The sequence below is a fragment of the Petaurus breviceps genome, unplaced genomic scaffold (assembly GCF_028583685.1).
Source record: "Petaurus breviceps papuanus isolate PSGF00001 unplaced genomic scaffold, PetGlider_PUasm1.0 76, whole genome shotgun sequence".
NCBI lineage: Eukaryota > Metazoa > Chordata > Mammalia > Diprotodontia > Petauridae > Petaurus > Petaurus breviceps.
The window spans coordinates 48,362,897-48,381,030 of record NW_027186473.1 but is presented as its reverse complement, the minus strand read 5'-3'; the positions used below and the strand labels follow the sequence as shown (position 1 = coordinate 48,381,030).

Sequence of the window (18,134 nt, the reverse complement as noted above, 5' to 3'; positions counted from 1 at the left end):
TACCTTTCTATTTCTTTGTATCATTAGGTTAAGCAATGTAGCATCTATTTAAAACAGTTTTATATGCTGAAGAGTACCACCCAGAGAAATGGCGAGTAAATTGTTTAAAGTCACCTTTAAATAATGATATGTATAAGTAGATTATCTATTAGAATCACTTAAAGAATTGATCCGAGGAAAAAGTGGCATTTGTCTTACAGTATTGAGAATAAATCAGCATGGTCATAACTTGTGGGTTTTCTCTGGAGATGTTTTAAATAATCATTTTTTTCCTTCAAGATTTTCCTTCAAGGTCTATCTGTATATCCCTGAAATCACATACTTTATTGCTGTTCAGATATTATAAAATCGCAACATTTTATATCCAGAAATGGCTAATCTTTCAGTTTAAGTTGTATTTGAAACTTATCTAAAAAGTTTTAGATTTCTAATCTTTTGGCAATCAATTCCATTTTCAAAGTATGGAAAGATTAATTGTATGATTAAATTTTTATATGCTAGGCTTAAATACCTTGATAACTTTTTGTACTTAGTCTAGATCAGGGCTTCTTAAATTTCTTCCATTTGCAACCCCTTCAGCACTTCTTAAACTGTGGGTCATGGGGTTGTGACCCACAGTTTAAGAAGTGCTGGTAGATGATCTATACAGCCAAACTAGTATGTGGTGACCTTCTATTTGGTGTGACTGAGGAAGATTGTGAAAGGTCCAAGTTCTGCTCTGTTCAGTTTTGTCACTGTTCATTGTACAATCTTAAATATTTATATTATTGCTGTGGACTTAACTACTTACCCCATATTGTTAGGAGGACTTTGAGTAAAAAATTGGTTCTAGGCTCTGAGGTTTGTACTTCTGGACAAGTCAAAAAACTCAAGTTGCTGTACATGTGAAATAGTAGTGATGATACTACCCAAAAGAATGATGTAAATCTGATGAAGTAGTAGTATCTGATGATTATAGACTTAGATAGGAAGGGGAAAATCCTTTCATCTGGTGCCTGAGACACAAAGTTGCTCAAATAAAGAGCAAAGAATTTAAAAGGTAGCTTCTTTGAACTAATGTAGTTATTTTTTTCATTATTTTTGTGGGGGGAGGGGGAAAGGAAAATCTAACTGTTGCAGCCTTTCACTATACCCAGTCAGATCAGGAATTGAGTGGCTTCCCTGTTAGTGAAGGGAGGAAGCTGTCATATAATAGCTCTTTGAAGTACCCTTACCTTTACCTGGCATGTTAGAAATCTTTTCCTCTGCCCATCGTCCACTTGGATTACCAAATCCTGCCTATTCTTTTGTAATGTTTCTCATTTGTGTCTGCTCCTTTCCATTTCTGCTATCACCCTTTTCCAACCTTGGTCTTATCTATCTCTGCTTGCTTTTCTCCTCCCCAGTATATCCTGTATATTGCTCTCTGATTCCTAAATGCTGCTTGGATCAATTGCTCTTTAAAAATTGTGACTGGCATTTCATTTCACTGATGTTCATTCCCTTCCATAGTCTGGACCAGGGGTGAGGAACTTGTCTGGCCAACCTTCCCACTGTTCACTGTTCTCTGAATACATCTTTACAGTTTGTTTCTTTGCTCATTAAGAAGCTACTAACCTGGATGTTTTCTCCCTCCATCCCCTTTAACCACTTTTTCCAGCTCAAAAGTCCCTTTCCCTCTATGAAACTTTTCATTTAAGTTCACAGAGAAGTTTCTTTTTTGATTCCTCTAGGGTTTTCTGTTGTGCTCTTCTGAAAATGTTGCCTTAAAAAAAATCCTTTTTTATGCATTTAGATAATTTCAACTAAATTGTAAACTTCTTGTGATCCAAGACTATTTTAGAGGTGTCTACCACTGTACCTGGCACAGTATTAAGCATGTAATGTATTTTTTGTGAAATGAGTCACAGTGAAAAAAAGTTCCTGACAACATGTTTCCGGCAACACCTAGGGTAATGAATGACAAATAAGTCATGTCTTCTCTTTTGGGCATGGCTGGACCGTTTGTGAAAGGTAAATTTGGCATGAGACTGGTTAAGTTGCTGCACTTAGTGGACTTATATAAAAATATTTATAGTTTGCTACAGTCTTCCATTAATGAGGGGAAAAACTTATTGAAATATAGACTTTTATTGTCTTATCTTCCCTTTTCTGTGATAAAGGTCTGTATGTAGAATCTGTTTTTAGTAAGCATATAGGTGCAGAGTAGTGTTTACTTGTCTGTATTGCCACACCATACGTGGGGGAGGAAGGTTTGAATCTGCCTTTCTGTCCTAGGTACTTTATAACTGCATCTCTTCACCCCATTTGCTGACATTGAAAGGTGAAGGAGAGGCATTGCTGGTGTAGAATTTGACTAGAACTCTTTTAGCATTCCTTAAGTTAGGATGTTGACACAAGGATGGTAAAGCCCAGTGCTTAATACTGTGCTCCTATTCCATGCCATCTGTAATCTGTCAGGGACTGTTTCCAAGTCTTCCCTAAAACCTTTAGATAGCTCTTCCACCTTCTAACCCAGTGCAAGGTGCCCCTGGGCTACAGGGCTTTAGATATCTTTACGTAATTATAACTGAAAACAGGGTCACACCATATCCATTCTAATATATACTGTCTTGCTTTTGGACTTAGATTCCTGGTCCTTAGACCACGAATTTATTTCTAATTGTGGTTAAAATTGAATTGAGTATCAAGCCTTTCTGCTTTGCCCAGGACTGAACCAGGTCCTACAAGAACGTACAAAAGTAGAGTAACTAGTTGGTTTTTAGTAATTGTGACAATATAACGATAATGAGTTAATTTTTAATTTGTTGCTCATGGTGAAAATTATGAACTCACTTTTGAATCCTAAAAGCACGTAATAGTGATTTTTAAAGTTGCATATGTGATACTGATAACAGTATCACAACCCCATGTACGCATGCAGGTTAAGCTACCAAAGGGTCAGGCTGTTTCATTCTTAGAAACTTAGCTGGTAGACCATGATAGGCAGCTAGAGGCCATGGAGCTTCCTTCAGCTGAATCAATTTCCAAAGTCCTGATACCGTGTTTCCCCGATAATAAGACCTATTGAGATTGCTACTGTAGTGAAGGTGATTCCCTGCGCTACACGCTACATTACATTACCCTCTGTATGCACCGTCCCCGTGTACCCCCCCCCGTGAAACGCACACCGCCCTCCGAGCTGCATCCAATCAGAGCTGCAGCACTGAGCGCATCATCCTGTTCTTTATTGAATTCATTATTGAATAAAGGTACATTTTTTTGTTCACATTTACCTGTTTATTAAAATTGCTGTCAATGTTCATTAAAATAAGCCCTCCCCTGAAAATAAGCCCTCTGATGTTTTTCTGTCCAAAAAAAATAATAAGACAGTGTCTTATTATCGGGGAAACACGGTACATACTTTTATTGAATATCTGAGGCCTCCTATGGTTAAGTAAATCTTTTTATGTTAACTGCTGAATGACTTGAGTTTCTCATTTTGTTCCAATATTGAACTTAAACTCCCACGAGATGGGTCTGAGTAAGGCTATAGCCATTGGAATTGTCACATAGTGTTGTGGGGCCTGGGCAGAGAAGTAGCCCCATGAGACTTAGTTGACCTCTGCTTTTGGGTATGCCTTTAGAGATAGTAATTGCTCCCCCACTTTCAGAGGTAGTAAACTAACCCTTTAGCAAGGGATGACCAAAGTGAAATACGCTCTTTCAATAAGAAATTTTCTGGAAGAAACTGGTAAACCGTTGGGGGTTGAATTTGTCTTGTGTTCTTGTATTTGAAGGGTGACTGTTCTCCAGGCCCATCAGCTAGTTGGTCTAAGTTCGCCTCCCCAATACCACAGTCTCACTTATTTTTAGTTAGTCTAATTGTGAATTGTGCTGAAGAGCTGGGTTGGACTATTGTGTGGCATTTAGGAGGCCATTGGGAGGTTTTATTGAGAGGTGAATGTGAACTTTAAAGCAAGTTACCCAATTCTTCCTATGGGCTCAGATGATTCTGGAAATGGCAAGGACAAATGTGCCAATTGCAACTCCAGCCGATTGGGTGTGGTTGGGGTGTTAAATTGGTAAAGTGAGAGATGTTTCTCTAGGACTTAAAGGGAGGACTCCTCTGGAGTTCATGTCCCAGATACCCCTGAATACCCTGGCAGGTATGACTGCTTTCCCTGGTATGTGGAATGGGGTGTAAGACTTGTTCCTGTGCTTGTAGTTAGCACCCTTAATCCTTGTCCCAGTGTGGAAGGAGAGGGGAGGGCAGATGATTATAGAAAACTGGTGAAACTGCTGGAATGGGATGCAAGACCGACCAAACACAAACAGCAGTGCTCAATTCAGTGTGGGGGAACCATCTGGCTCCAGCTGGCCAAGCATAGGTTTCTGTGGGTGCAAGGGAGTTCTGCCTGGCAGTGTGAGAAGTGTTGAGGGCCACTTTGGTAGGGGGCAGTGGGACAGGACCCAGAAGCAGAGAGGGCTCACCCTTTTGCTTACTGCCTCTACCAGCATACCAATTGGAAAGCTCATACACAGGGAGTACTTTGGAAGATGAGTGATATTGTGAGACTTACTTTTTGGCAACAAGGGCCAGGTGAATGTATCACCTAGCTCCTAGAGAAGTGGGGCAATGCCTCAGTGACTGGCCTCCTACTTTGGGGCTCCCTGAAAAAGAGGTCCTAGTTGATCAGGGCCAGGCATCATTAATTAGACAGTGGTAGAGGACAGTTCTCCCTGTAGTGCTGGTTACTGCCACTTCCACCCTGCCCCCCAAAGTTTCTCTCTTTACCTTGAGAGACTTCCTGTGATTGGCAAAGGCATAGTTTAGATCTGGGATTTGGGCCTTTACAAGAGGATGGAGTTGCAAAGTTTGGAATTTCTGGTTGTCATTTTGCCATATTTAGTTAACCCCTTCAGGGGACTGTTACATTGTTTTATTTTTGCTATGTCTTAGTTTTTATTTTTCACCTATGGGTTGGGGTTGATGTGTAATGAACCATTTTGGTGATAGAAGTCTGGAAGGGCCATGGCCAGCTGTCCTGACCTATGTCTTGCCACTGGACTCTCTTAAGTCTGTAGAAGAGAGTGAGGCTGATGACCTTGCACCGCTCTGCCTCACTCAGACCCAGTTCACTTGCAAGTCAAGACATCACCCTCCTGATGCCTTCGCCCCTCTTCAAGAACAAAGGACAAACCACAACAAAGAGCAGCAGTTGGGTGTGGTGGGAAAAAAGACTCTGCAGCTTGATCCTCCCAGGTGAGGCTGGGTTTTCCTTTAAAGATATTAAAGTGGTCCTTAAGATAGGATTAGCTCAGGGAAGTAAAGGCTTAAGCTGTTAACATCATTTCTGGTGGTTGTATTAGGAGTTCTAAGTGCCCTGTGATCTTGTTTGGCAGACTATGATGAGCTTTGCTCAGTAGAGTCAACTTTCAAGATCCTGGATTCATAGCTTTCCCCTGCTATGGTTAGGTAAATATTAAGTGTTGATTCACCTATAAATTTCTCATTTCATTCCAGTATTGGACATGAGGGAAGTGGTTGGAGTTTGGCCTAGCCCAGAACATCGACATATCATGTTTAATGTTGCCAGTCCTATTGGAAAGATGTCAATACAAGGGTATATTGTGGTATTTAAAAGCTGGCTGTATTTTCAGATGAGGCATTGGTTTCCTGAGTAGTTCTCTGATGCTTTCCCTGAATTGGCATGCTGCTTATCTGGAGATAAATGTCAGCTTTAGATTGCTCCAGTGACAAGGTCAGTCTGTGTAGATAGGCCAGTGACTACTAACTAAATTAGATCACTTGATGGTTGAGGCCATGGTGGTAACAGTGGATTTTACCCTATTTGTTGATGCAACTCATGACAAGTTTTTAAAAATATTCTGATAAATGATAATATAGTCTGTGGTGAAACAGTCCACTAGGGAAAATCCTAATGAAAACTAACATACCAAATTGGGGCTGGGGGAGGGGGGGCCTGAGAGATTCCTGCATGGAATTCCCCCACTGGCCAAACTATGTATTTGAATGGCATAAGCACAATCACAGTGAGCTTTAAAAAACGTTTTCAGATATGTCTATCCAATCAAATCAGCTGCCATTTTGTTTCAGGATAGTTAACTAAACCATAAAGCAAAATGACTTTTAGTTAACTCATAGCATAGCAGAATTCGTCACCATCAGTCCTTCCCTAGAAAAGTTACAGTAGGGGCGGCTAGGTGGCGCAGAGTAAAGCACCAGCCCCAGAGTCAGGAGGACCAGAGTTCAGTTCTAGCCTCAGACACTTAACACCCACACACAAAAAAAACTAGCCGTGTAACCTTGGGCAAGTTAACCCCAATTGCCCTCCAAAAGGCAAAAAAAAAAAGTTACAGTAGCTTCAAAGATGGGTGAATTCATTAAAATGTTTTATTTTTCCCCCATGCTGTAATGTTATTTTTTTTTTTTTAAGCAATCGGGGTTAAGTAACTTGCTCAAGGTTACACAGCCAGTTATTTCTGGGTGGCTGCTAAGTGTCTGAGCCCGGGATTCGATCTCCAGGTCTTCTCAACACTGGAGCCGGTGCTCTTACTTGCTGTGCTACCTGGCTGCCCCTGTAATGTTATCTTCATCAAATCCTGTATCTGGAAACAAGTTTGTCACTTGCTGATCCGCCATGGTGATTAGCATGTCCTAACTTAGACCAATATATAGAAGGCATTCCCCAAATCTCTCATGAGGCCCATGGTCAAAGCCCTTCAGGGTTGTTAAGACCTTGTCAGTGCTTGCTCTTGAGTGGTGGTATTCAGTAACTCGAGGTTCCCTCTGTTAGGTGGTGTTTTTAGAAGCTGGGTGTATTTTAATCTATGCTAATGTTTTCTCATTTGGGTCTCTTGCTGGGTTCCTGAATGAGCATGCTGTACTACATATCACTTCTCTGGAGGTAAATATTGGCTTTAGATCAATCCAGTCGCAAGGCTGGACTTGGCAGTGAAGGAAGATTTTAGTGGCGAATATAAAATGAAAAAAGCGAAGGACTGGATGGAAATATCTGAGATTATTTTTGTGTTATACTAATGTCATAGGACTGGAAAAGGTAGTTAGGGAAGATCAGAGCAATGGTTCCCAGTCTTAGGTTGCAGCCTCGATTGAACTACAGAAGAGATGAACAAGGGAAACTTTAACAAAAAACTTGAAACTGACCGTAATGCAATGTTACTATACAGTAAAAAAGGAATACCCAAAAGCATTGGAGGATTTAACTGCTGCAAAGTAAAGTATGAAGAACCAGGGGGAAAGAAACAAAACTACAACAAGTCGGAGGGGGAAAACCCCAACAAAATAGGAAAGAATGTTGCAAGATCATGACCAAGATTGGCTCCAAAAGAAAGGAGCAAGCAGCTCCTTTTCCACTTCTTTGCAGGGTTGGGGGACTACAGGTGTATTGTACTGGATACATTAAACTTTTTTTAAACGTTTTGCTAACCTCTTCTGCCCCTCTCCCCTCCCCCCCTTTTAAATAAGAGCTTTCTGGGTGGGGAAAGGCAACTTTAGGAAATGTAGGTGATGGGGGGGGGGAAATCAATAAATTTTATGTTAAAAACAGACCAAAGAAAAAGCACTTGTTCAAACAGTGTTCAAACAGCTTTTTGATGGGGAGGGAAGGATTGGCTGGAGGAGCCTTTTCCCTTGGCCACTTAATTTGCAATGGTGGCAGATGCCTATCTTTGCCAATTAATCCTGCTGCCTAGGGTCCCTGACAAATTCCACCTTTTTTTTTTTTTTTAAACCAATCGGGGAAAGAAAAGTAACTTGCTCAAGGTTACACGGCCAGTTATTTCTGGGTGTGGTGCTGAGTATCTGAGCCCGGGATTAGATCTCCAGGTCATCCCAACACTGGAGCCGGTGCTCTTACTAGCTGAGCCACCTGGTCTCCCCCACTATTTTCAAAACCAATTTCTGGTACTGGCTTGCCTTACTGCCTTAGAGCTAAAGAGATATTTTTGTATTGTGATTTATTATAGGGCTGAGAAAATTTAAAGGAGATAACATATATAGTGTTTTAAGGCCCAATTCGATTCAACGTTAGCAAATCTGTGCAATACGGTGGCCATACAAGGACAATAATGGAATAGTCCTTGTCTTCAGAGAGCTTACATTCTCCTGGCAGGTGATGGAGAAAATGTAGCACATGAGCAAGTAAGTAAATAAAGCAGATACAAAATCATAAAAATAACTGGGGAGATCAGGAAAGGTCACACACAGGAAGTGGCTGTCTATTGAACTGTTGTCAAAAAAGGCTAAGGAGCCTGAGATGAGGAGTGAACTCTTTAAGTGTGGGGTAGCACTTGTGCAGAAGTAGGGAGGTGGAATATTGTATATAGGAAATGGCCAAAAGGCCTGTTTGGAAGAGAGTAAGTACTGGAGAACATGACAGGAAGGAGAGGTGGCAGCTGGATTGAAGGATTGTTAATGCCTAAATTTGTAAAATTTTGTTCACAGTAGCCCTGAGGGATAGATACCTAGTTTAAGTATATTATTTCCATCATACACACCCAGAGGCTACTACACAGGGGTCAAATAACTTAGTCCAGGTAATCCAGAGAGGAACACTTATCAGGGCCAGGGTTCAAAGCCATTTCCTTACGCCACATTCTCCGCCCTTCCACTGTACAACAGGCTGGTGCTAATTTTGTCCTGTAGGTGTTTCTCTCATAGTTTGGCAATACTGTATACTAACCTCCTTTAACGTAAGCATTTCACAGTTTTTGACCTCTTACTGTACCTTAAGAGCAAGTGGGCTGACTTGATGTTCCTATTTGTATCCCCAAAGCTTAGTTTAAAAAGCACAGGGCTTGGTACAGAGGAAGTGCTTTTAAAAGATTTTTAAAAACCATTTTAGCTTTTTATTTTACCATGCATAATGTTTGGAGTTCAGTTAAATTTGATTAGAAAATCTAGACTTACAGGAAATAATTGATACTTTGGTGTTCATCTCACTTGTTTCTGAAAAACATTATTTCCTTTGATGAATAGTATTTATTGACTGAATTTTAACTAGTTTGTAAAAATGCTCTGAATATTAAATTTTTTTATCTGAACCTTTGTTCTCAAACAATTATACATGTAAATCTTGTGTACCTAAAAATATAGTTACTTACCTCTCCATTGACCCAGTTGTTAAAAGAATATTCCTGATACACAAGTGTATCACGATGTCAAAAAATATAAATTTTTCATCCGAGTACTTAGCCCTTCATGAGTAGGCTCCAATCTATCTTTCTGATCAAATGAGATGTGTAAAATGCTTTGTAATACTAGTTATTACTCAACTTCACCTGCTATGTTCTAGCTAAGTCTCCTAAACTGTTGCCTTGAACTCAACACCTCTGGTGCTTTTGGGAAACCTCTTCTCCATCCAGAATGCACGTCCCTAGCTTCCTTCAAGCTCAGGACTTAAATGTGAACCTGTTCCAGAATTTCCTCATCGTTAACGCTCTCCATTCTTTAGTTACCTTGCATTTACTCATCTGTGTGTCTGGGGTCCTAGTCTATGTAGGCTCCTTGAGAGAAGGGCCATTTTGCTTTTGCATCACTGATACCCAACAATGTCATGCACAGGAGATATTTGATAGGTTGCAAAGTCAACCGAGTCCAAAGCATGTTGAAGTATAGAGGTTATGGAAATAACTCAATCTGCAAAGGATAGGGTGGTGCTGGATTTTTGGGCTTTTTAAGCTGGGCATAAGAGTTTGAATTTTACTCAGGAGGCATTAAGCTATTAAATATTTTTGTGCAGTGATTATCACCAGCTCTATTCCTAAGAAAGATCATTCTGGCAGTAATGGGATAGAGGTAGAAGACATGTTAATTTACTGTACTATATAATAGAATGAAAGATGAGGCTAGGAAGAAAGGTATTAGGCTATATTTTGGACACTGGAATATGGTGAATGAAGTCCTGAATAAAGCTGGAATTGCAAGTCTGGGGCTTAGAAGAGTTAGAAATACAAATTTGGGACATCTGCATGGCATCACAAATCTAGTTCCACTCCCGTTTCATAGCTGAGAAAAATGAGGCCCAGAGAAGGGGGAAGTAACTTGTCTAGGACCACATCTGATTTGTGGTCGAGTTGGGAATGGAATTCAGTTCAAGTGACCACAAATCTGGGCTCTTCCTAGGACACCACATTATCACAGGGAGACTGCTGAAGAGAGCAGGGCCAAGCACAAACCTTTCAAATAGGCAAATAAGAGGTTGGGAATAGGATGAGAAGCCAAGAGAGATGAGCAATTAGAAAAGCAGCAAGAATATGGGACTGATGTTGATGGAAGAGCATCTGTCTCATAGGCAAACTGTATCAAACAGCAAAGGCTAAGTAAGAACTTAAGAAATTTGGTCACTGGTAACTTTAGAGAAAAGTTTGAGTAGATTGGTAGCCCAAATCATGAGAGGCTCAGAGGTGAGGAAATAAGAAAAGTAGAGGTATTTGGGAGTTTGATTAAGGCTTTAAAATTCATTTCTTGCCTTTATATCCTCCACATTTCCCTCCCTATATTCCTGCTTTGTTCCAGAAAAATATCCCTTGTAACAAAACAAGGCATTTCCTTATATAATCCTGACCCCAGGATTTATATAAAGCTGACCCCACCCATCCAGCATGCTTCAATGTGACATATGGCTACCATATTTTCCCCCCTTTTACATGTTTCCCTAGGAACAATGATGAGATTGTTGTTTCTAGAAAAGCCATGTCAGGGGCAGCCAGGTGGCGCGGTGAGTAAGAGCATCACCCCCAGCATCGGGAGACCTGGCATCGGTTCCGGCCTCAGATACTCAGCACCCACACAAAAATAACTGACCGTGTAACCTTGAGCAAGTTCACTAGAAAAGCCATGTCAGTTCTAATTTCCTAGACTAAGACATCCTTCTCAGTTATCACTGCCCTGTTTTCTTCTCCATTATAACATCATGTTTCTTCCAAGCACTTACACTATCAAGCATTTAGTTGCAGTTTAATAAATGCTTTTTTATTCATTAGGCAGAGAATGAAATAGGTTATACTTGTGGTCAAGTTAACATTTAACAGAGAAGTAGAGGAAACAGAACGGTAGGCAAGTAGGCTAGATGAATTAAAGGAAGGTCTTTTTTTAAGGCATATTATTTTTTGGCAGATGGAAAGAAATCAATGACAAAAATACAAATGACCCTCTTTCTATATGTTCTGGAGGAGGCAGGAGGAACTGGTTGTAGTTCAGTTAGGTAGGTAAAAAGATCAGCTTTACTGAGTAAACACATTTACTAGCAGAAGGGAGTCAGAAGGTGACGATACTGAGGGATTTTTTGAAGTGAAGGATTGGAGGGGGGCCCTAAGGAAATTCACAAGAAAGGCCCTCTATATTTCTTAGTGAAATGGAAGGCTGGGTCTTTGGGGACAGAGTACTGCAGGCAGCCCAAGGAGGTTAAGTTGGTAAGGAGGCAAAGTTGCTGTGGGTAATGAGATAGGATAACAGAACTGTTGAGCAGCAACAAAGGCCTGGGCTAAAGTCATGAATTTGTAATATGAATTCAGCTTTAAAAATGAAATCATTAGAATAGCATATATTATCCAGGAGAAAAGCTGATGTTTTTGGATTCAGGATGATTTGCTTTGCCGGTATTTTTTTTGATAAACTGAATTGAAAGCCTCATCATAAACAATGTTTGGGTTGATAAACAGACCTATTTCTCAAAAGCATCCCCCCCCATAATCTTCTCCGGAAGTTATAAAGGTATATTAACTGTATTCAATGAAGACAAGACACGCTCTATAGTTCTGATAGATGTTTATTTATCAAATCCTCACCTTAAGAGTCTTTGACTGGCTTTTTAAAATTAGAGCAGCTTCTATATCTTGACATACGAGGGTAAACCATATTGTACAGAAAACAGTTCTTAAAGATTTTTAAAATTGGAAACACTGGTCAGCATTTGGTACATGAATACACTTATAGTGAAAATCTCCCCATAAGTTTTGAAAATCTGGAGGTAATTCATATAACTTGAAATGTCATCTTAGAACAAAGAATGGCTTTGTCATTGAGTACATAAAAGTGGTAGTGTCTGATGTTTAAAGTATAATGTACAATGCTAGTTTCTGATGTTAAAGAAAATCATATTTTTCCAGACTATGTGGGAAATCACTCCTTCTAAAACCTGATTAAAGTTTCATACACCAAAAATTCCGATTATATTTAGATGTAGAAATGTCTTATCAATATTTTTAGTCAGTTTAATCATCCAAGAAAAAGTAGTTTCCACTCTTCTTCTGTTCCACATCCTATGGGAAAGAAGAAGAATCGCGATCATCTATGAAATCTTCCAGCTCGGATTTAGATGCAACTTCTCTCTCTGGGAAGCTCTCCAGTTGTTTCCTCTAGCCCCTCCCAACTACCCTGTACAACCTCACCCCCTGCCTGGGCCTCTATTGTTAAAAAGTGGTTGTTACTTTATAAATTTTTACACTATGTATTAATTCATCAATTACTGAACAAAGGTATAAAAGTGATGGATCTAGAGTTAAGTAAGATAAGCAGCCACCATCCTCAAGGAAGCTCAAATCAAGCACCATATATGGTCAAAAACTACCTTAGTGCTGTTTCTATGGGAAAATAAGAGAACTTGTATCATCATTTCAGTAAGTTTAGTAATGTTAATGTGTTTGCCATGAGGCATTCAATAAATTTTCCCAAAAGGAACCCTATGACCTCACTGGAACTAAGTTCTAACAGAGCTAATTCATGAAAATATCTTCAAAAGGGAAGTGGATGGACACAATGACAAACAGGAGTTTCTCCTACAGAAAAAGCCTAGTGCCCAATGATAGGAATAAACAACAGAGTTGAGCTAAAATGCCTCAACTGACAGTAATTTAGAGAAAATAGAGGATTTGTTGGGTCTGATTTTTTTCTCCATTTCTACGAATTATCAATAATAAGATAATGATACTTAAGATAATGTTCTAACATACCTTGATTGAATTAAGTTTATTTATCCTTGGCCTGTAGTTGTTTGGATCTCTTCTGAAAGTAATTTCAAGCTGAGACAAAAATTTATTCATACCAGCCAAAAGGGTTTGTGGACTAGAAAAAAAATAAAAAAATTTTATGCAGTTGAAGATGCCTAAATATTGACTTTTACTAAAATACTTTGAAGTTCAAGAAAATTGAAAATATCTGCCAATGGCACATCTTGTAAAGAATGGCAAATTTATATGATTTCTTATTGGATATAATTATTCAATATGATCATGACCTGTTTTTTTCACCCTTAATATACATAAAATATACATAAAAGACAGAACTCCTGCCTTATCAAAGTATTTCAAAAAAGGTATGTCCTATCAAATTTAACAATTTGTTTTAGGGACTCAACAGAGAAAAAATAACAGATTAACCTGGTACTGGATTCTCCCTCCCTATATGAGGGCAACACATTGTGCAAAAACATGTAAACTGTTAATTTTAACCTTTGTTCCTTCTAAGGAAACTCAAGGCATCACCTTTTCATATAAACATGTTTAAGAATTGAGTCTACCTAATCTGTGGAAAATGTTTGATTTTGTTGGGCTTCTTGCTCTTAGAAATAAATGACTTTTCTGAACTTTCAGTTAGCTTAAACAGATAGGGATGGTCCATATTTTAGAGAACTGACTGACCAACTCACTCTGTAAACTCATGTAACTCTGGGTCTGTAATAAAAGACCGCTGGGATTGTTAAAAAAAAAAAAAAAAGGTCTTCCGATGCCCTGATAAAAGCTTATTTCTGTTTATGCCCCATGCATTTTCATTTCCTTAACAAATGATCGACCAGAATTATTTGTATTAACTTACATAAATATCCAACATTTTACCTGTTTGCAAGTGTGTTCTTAGATGGAATGCCATCAAAAACGATGACCCGATCTGCTAGATAGGTGGCCATGATAAAGTCATGTTCTACCACAAAGGCGGTCTTTTTTGCATGGAGAATGAAACTGAAACAAAAAGATTTTCAAATTTTTTTCAATATAGTTTCAGAAGGGGCACCAAAAAGGCATATTCAAAGTTTTGTTAAGCACTTTTGTGTATGAGTACACATACCCGCGAATCACACTCTAATGGGCAAGACAATTTACCGTTTGACAACTCTGGCTGCCATTAGACGCTGTTCAGAATCCAAGTATGCAGATGGTTCATCAATTAAATAGACGTCAGCAGGTTTGCCCAGACAAAGAGCTAAAGCAACTCGCTGTAACTCACCACCAGATAATGTCTGCACCTGTGTGGAAAGGGGGTTCGGTAAATGTTGTGCTAACAGAAATATATAAAAAGGAAAAAAAAAACTTCAGAGATTAGTACCTCTTGATCGATGATGTTTTCAATCTGCAGAGGCTTCATTACATCAGTGACAAATTGTGGGTGAGTATAAGCATCTCGTATCTTCTCATGTAGTAACTGGCGTACACTTCCCTGTTTTAATTTTAAAGACACCCCCCCCCAGCATTTAGAGTCTAAATAATTGCCCTCAATACAGTGAATGGCAAAGAAAACAAAATCTGTAAATAAGATTCATATTCCTAATGATTTCTTTAATCAGGAGAAAATAAAAATAACTCACTGTTGATTTGGGACTGATCTTCTGTGGCTTATAGCTGACATTTAGAACTGGTACCTCCCCTAAAACATAGAAAGCAACTATAATAATGGTCTTGTTGGCCAATTTTGAAATTGGCATAAATTTAAAAGATTTAAACATTACCTCCTTCATCAGGTTTAAGTCGGCCAGCAAGCATTCTGATGAATGTAGTTTTACCAGTACCTGGCAAAAACGAAAGTGAGGAAGATAATATAACATGTAAACATGAATTTTGAAAATTAGGTTTTGTGAATAAATGTACTCTAAGCATTTCAATTTCAAATCAGACATGGTAATTAAAAAAAAAAAAGGCAACATGTATGGGCTTTGTAAGTTAGAGAAAAATATACAATTAAATTTGTATTGTACTAGAGGATTTGTTAAGAATCAAGTGTCAGAAAGGATCACTGAATTTTAATCGTGATAATTAAAAAAATTATAAGCTATCTATCTGGGAGCACCACAGGTTGAGCTTTGGTTATCATTTCTGACCAAAACGTGGATCTAAAACAAAAGTATATAATATAAACTTGTAGTTTTCTCAGGATTATTTCCTAATGATTTTCATGCAAGGAATAAACTGTCATTTTAATGAAAATTCACTTCTATTTGCTGTAATTTGATAACTGGCTTATTATAATTTCTTTAACAAGAATGCAAACATTAAGTGGAGTTTTAAAATATAATAAGCAAACTAAATATCTTTTGCAACAAATAGGAATTTGATTTTTGCAAGGTGTTTAAGATACATTTTTAAAAAATCTGTGCTTTTTTCCCAATCATAAAGGTTAATTTCACAGCTACACTCTCATAATGGCAATCTAATGCTATAAATGTTGGCAATAAAATTGTCTACAGTGGTAGACTCACCTGAATTTCACATAAGGAATGCTCCAAATGGAGATGAACATGGAGTTTTTTTTTAAGTTGGGTTGCCTCTGAACAACCAATTTATCCATTATTTCCTAGTCAGTATCCAAGATGAATAACTTCCCTATCAATTTATACACAGAAAACTCAGCTCAGGAAAAATATCTTATTTTTGATGAAGAGGTTTCTTTTTCAAATGTGCATATAAACTGGGTTGAGTGACAAAGATTTTAAGTGAGAAGTTAAGGTACACTGTCACAAAAAAATCTGTAGTTGAACCAAGGTCATAAGATCAACCCAAACCCCACACCCTCAGATCTATAACCCAGCAACGAGTATTTCTTACGAGCCTTTAAAAACATAAGCCTGTTGTACATATGTAGACTCAATTATCCTAAGTTTAAAAACTTACCATTTTCTCCTAACATCACCATGATTTCAGAGTCTGTGAATTCTCCAGCAATGATTGCAAGCTCAAATTCACCCATCTTTTTCTTCATTCCTGGATATTTATACATACACATCTTTTTCACTTCTTCCTCATTTGCTGTCTCAGCCACTTTAAAAACCAGTGATGCATCTCTGAATCGTAAGTTTTCTGTAGGAACATAACCATCTAAGAAGATATTTATACCTGTTGGAGAAAAATAGTATCAAGTAAGGGGTAAAGAAATACTATAAAGCCTTTTAAATTATAGGCGATAATTCTACATGAAAGAGGATTAAATTAGTATTATAATAGAGTATCAATTTCCAGCATCCAGATAATATAAAGAATAAATAACACTGTCTCATTTTTTGGTCCACATTCCTAGAATGACTAGATATCATGTAGTCTTAAAGTGAGGGAAATTTCTATATTAAACTTGGGATAAAGTATCTGCCACATATTATCAACATTTCAGTAGCTTTCAGTTTCTAACTAGAAGTGATTAGGTAGGGATGACATTAAGGAAGAATTAGTATAGTACTGAACAAATCTATTAAGGATCTGTGCTGATGGATGAGATGAACTCAAAGCATAGGAAATCTGCCTACCTCTGGATCAAAAACATATATGACTTAGTAAATAAACTGTGGGAGTGTACAGAGGCATATAAATGGATTAAGTGACCTGCTCAAAGTCACACTGTTAAGTAAGTGCCAGAGGAAAGGTTTGAACCTAAATCTTCTGTGCAATCAAGTACAACTCTCTCCACTACATGATACCACCTCTATTCAAAATGACAACACGGCAAAATTAAGGTCAATAATTTCAGAACCTTTAACATATAGGCAGAAATAGATGTGTTATAATATGCATCCATGGCAGAAATATCCAACTGACAAAATCACAGATATACTATAGAACATGTGTGTATGTAATCACAGACTTCACAGAGAAACAGGGAAGCTTAACAGGCTATATACTTTGAAGTATTTATTTTATATTTTATTATTTTATATTTGAAAAGTTAATGTTATTTTAATAACTGTCACTATATACCAGGGACAACCATCAATCCAAATGTCAGAAATTTAAATGGTTAATAAACATAATATCTATTCTAGCATACCCTATTTTTATTCCAGTGATAGTAAACGGAGACACTTAAGGTGTGAACTCTTGTCCCTACTAAGATTTTATGAAAATAAAGTTCTATGTCTTTGCCTTCTTCTTTCACATATCAGGAAAGTTGTTTAATTTGCCAAAAATTCTCAAATTAGAATTCAGTCCAAATAATGAAAAAAAAAATTCATTCTATATTTTTAAACATCTGAGTGTGGTTAATTGCAGTTTTTACTAATTCAAAGTATTTTAATAAATCTAGGTCCGCAGAAAGCATATTTCTTGACTAAGTTTACTTTTTGTTTTAAAATGCTGATATTATGGATAGACATACATTGTAGCCAATGCTAAATTAAGGCCTGACCTGGCTACCATGTATTAGTAGAAGAATACTGGTAAGAAAATGAACCTAAGAGTAATAACTAGCCTGTTACAAACTATTTATTAAGAACTTTAAGATCTCAAGTCATTTGCTTATCTGTTTATATGTAAATTCTGTTGGATAAGTTTTTACCAATTTCATTTCAGGTGAAAAATGTTAATGAATTATTAAAAAAAAGCAAATGGCTAAGAATTTGAAGAATAAAAAATGTGTTTTCTAATAGTTGGACTTATAAGGCTGGAGAATCTTTATGTTTTCATTCTGAATGGAAGAGAGGTCACAGGATACAAGTAAGAAAATTTTTAAATTACCTTCTCTTACGCTAAAAGGCATAGTGACAACACCATAAGCACTTGGCACTCCATACAAACAGCAGATGAAGTCAGAGAGATAATCTAAAACACTCAGATCATGCTCCACAACAATGATATATCTGAAAATAAAACCACAAAACATTTTGAGTTTTCTAACTTTCATGAATTCTTATCTATAAAATACTGAAGATCACATTAAAATGAACATCTTTAGCAAATCTTTTTAGACAACACCCATCACTAGGAAACAAATATGAAATTTCTCTTTGAAAGAGAAAGACTTCAAGCAGTATAGTTCAACCAGATTCATCAACTATCCATAAGAGTAAATTAGCTATGTTTTCTAAATAAGTGCAAACCCAAGTTAGATGCCCTATCTTAAAAAAAAAGACTGTTATTGACTCGCCCCTTCTCCA

General features: G+C 37.7%; 2 protein-coding genes across 3 annotated transcripts in view; both read right to left on the bottom strand.

Annotated features, from left to right (window-relative positions):
• Positions 1-2,894, bottom strand: part of SMAD1 (SMAD family member 1) — a 411,788-nt gene extending 408,894 nt beyond the window's left edge. The window contains exon 1 of the mRNA XM_069105461.1: positions 2,883-2,894. The gene's annotated coding sequence lies outside the window, so the exon portion shown is untranslated. The remainder of the gene's footprint in view (positions 1-2,882) is intronic.
• An 8,862-nt stretch (positions 2,895-11,756) lies between these two features.
• Positions 11,757-18,134, bottom strand: part of ABCE1 (ATP binding cassette subfamily E member 1) — a 28,022-nt gene continuing 21,644 nt past the window's right edge. For both annotated transcript variants that reach the window (XM_069105458.1, XM_069105459.1), the window contains exons 10-18: positions 17,716-17,837; positions 15,886-16,107; positions 14,727-14,786; positions 14,586-14,644; positions 14,327-14,437; positions 14,104-14,246; positions 13,840-13,962; positions 12,958-13,069; positions 11,757-12,267 (exon numbers count right to left, since the gene is read on the bottom strand). In XM_069105458.1, the coding sequence (XP_068961559.1) occupies positions 12,220-12,267; positions 12,958-13,069; positions 13,840-13,962; positions 14,104-14,246; positions 14,327-14,437; positions 14,586-14,644; positions 14,727-14,786; positions 15,886-16,107; positions 17,716-17,837 (1,000 nt within the window). In that variant the 3' untranslated portion in view covers positions 11,757-12,219. The remainder of the gene's footprint in view (positions 12,268-12,957; positions 13,070-13,839; positions 13,963-14,103; positions 14,247-14,326; positions 14,438-14,585; positions 14,645-14,726; positions 14,787-15,885; positions 16,108-17,715; positions 17,838-18,134) is intronic.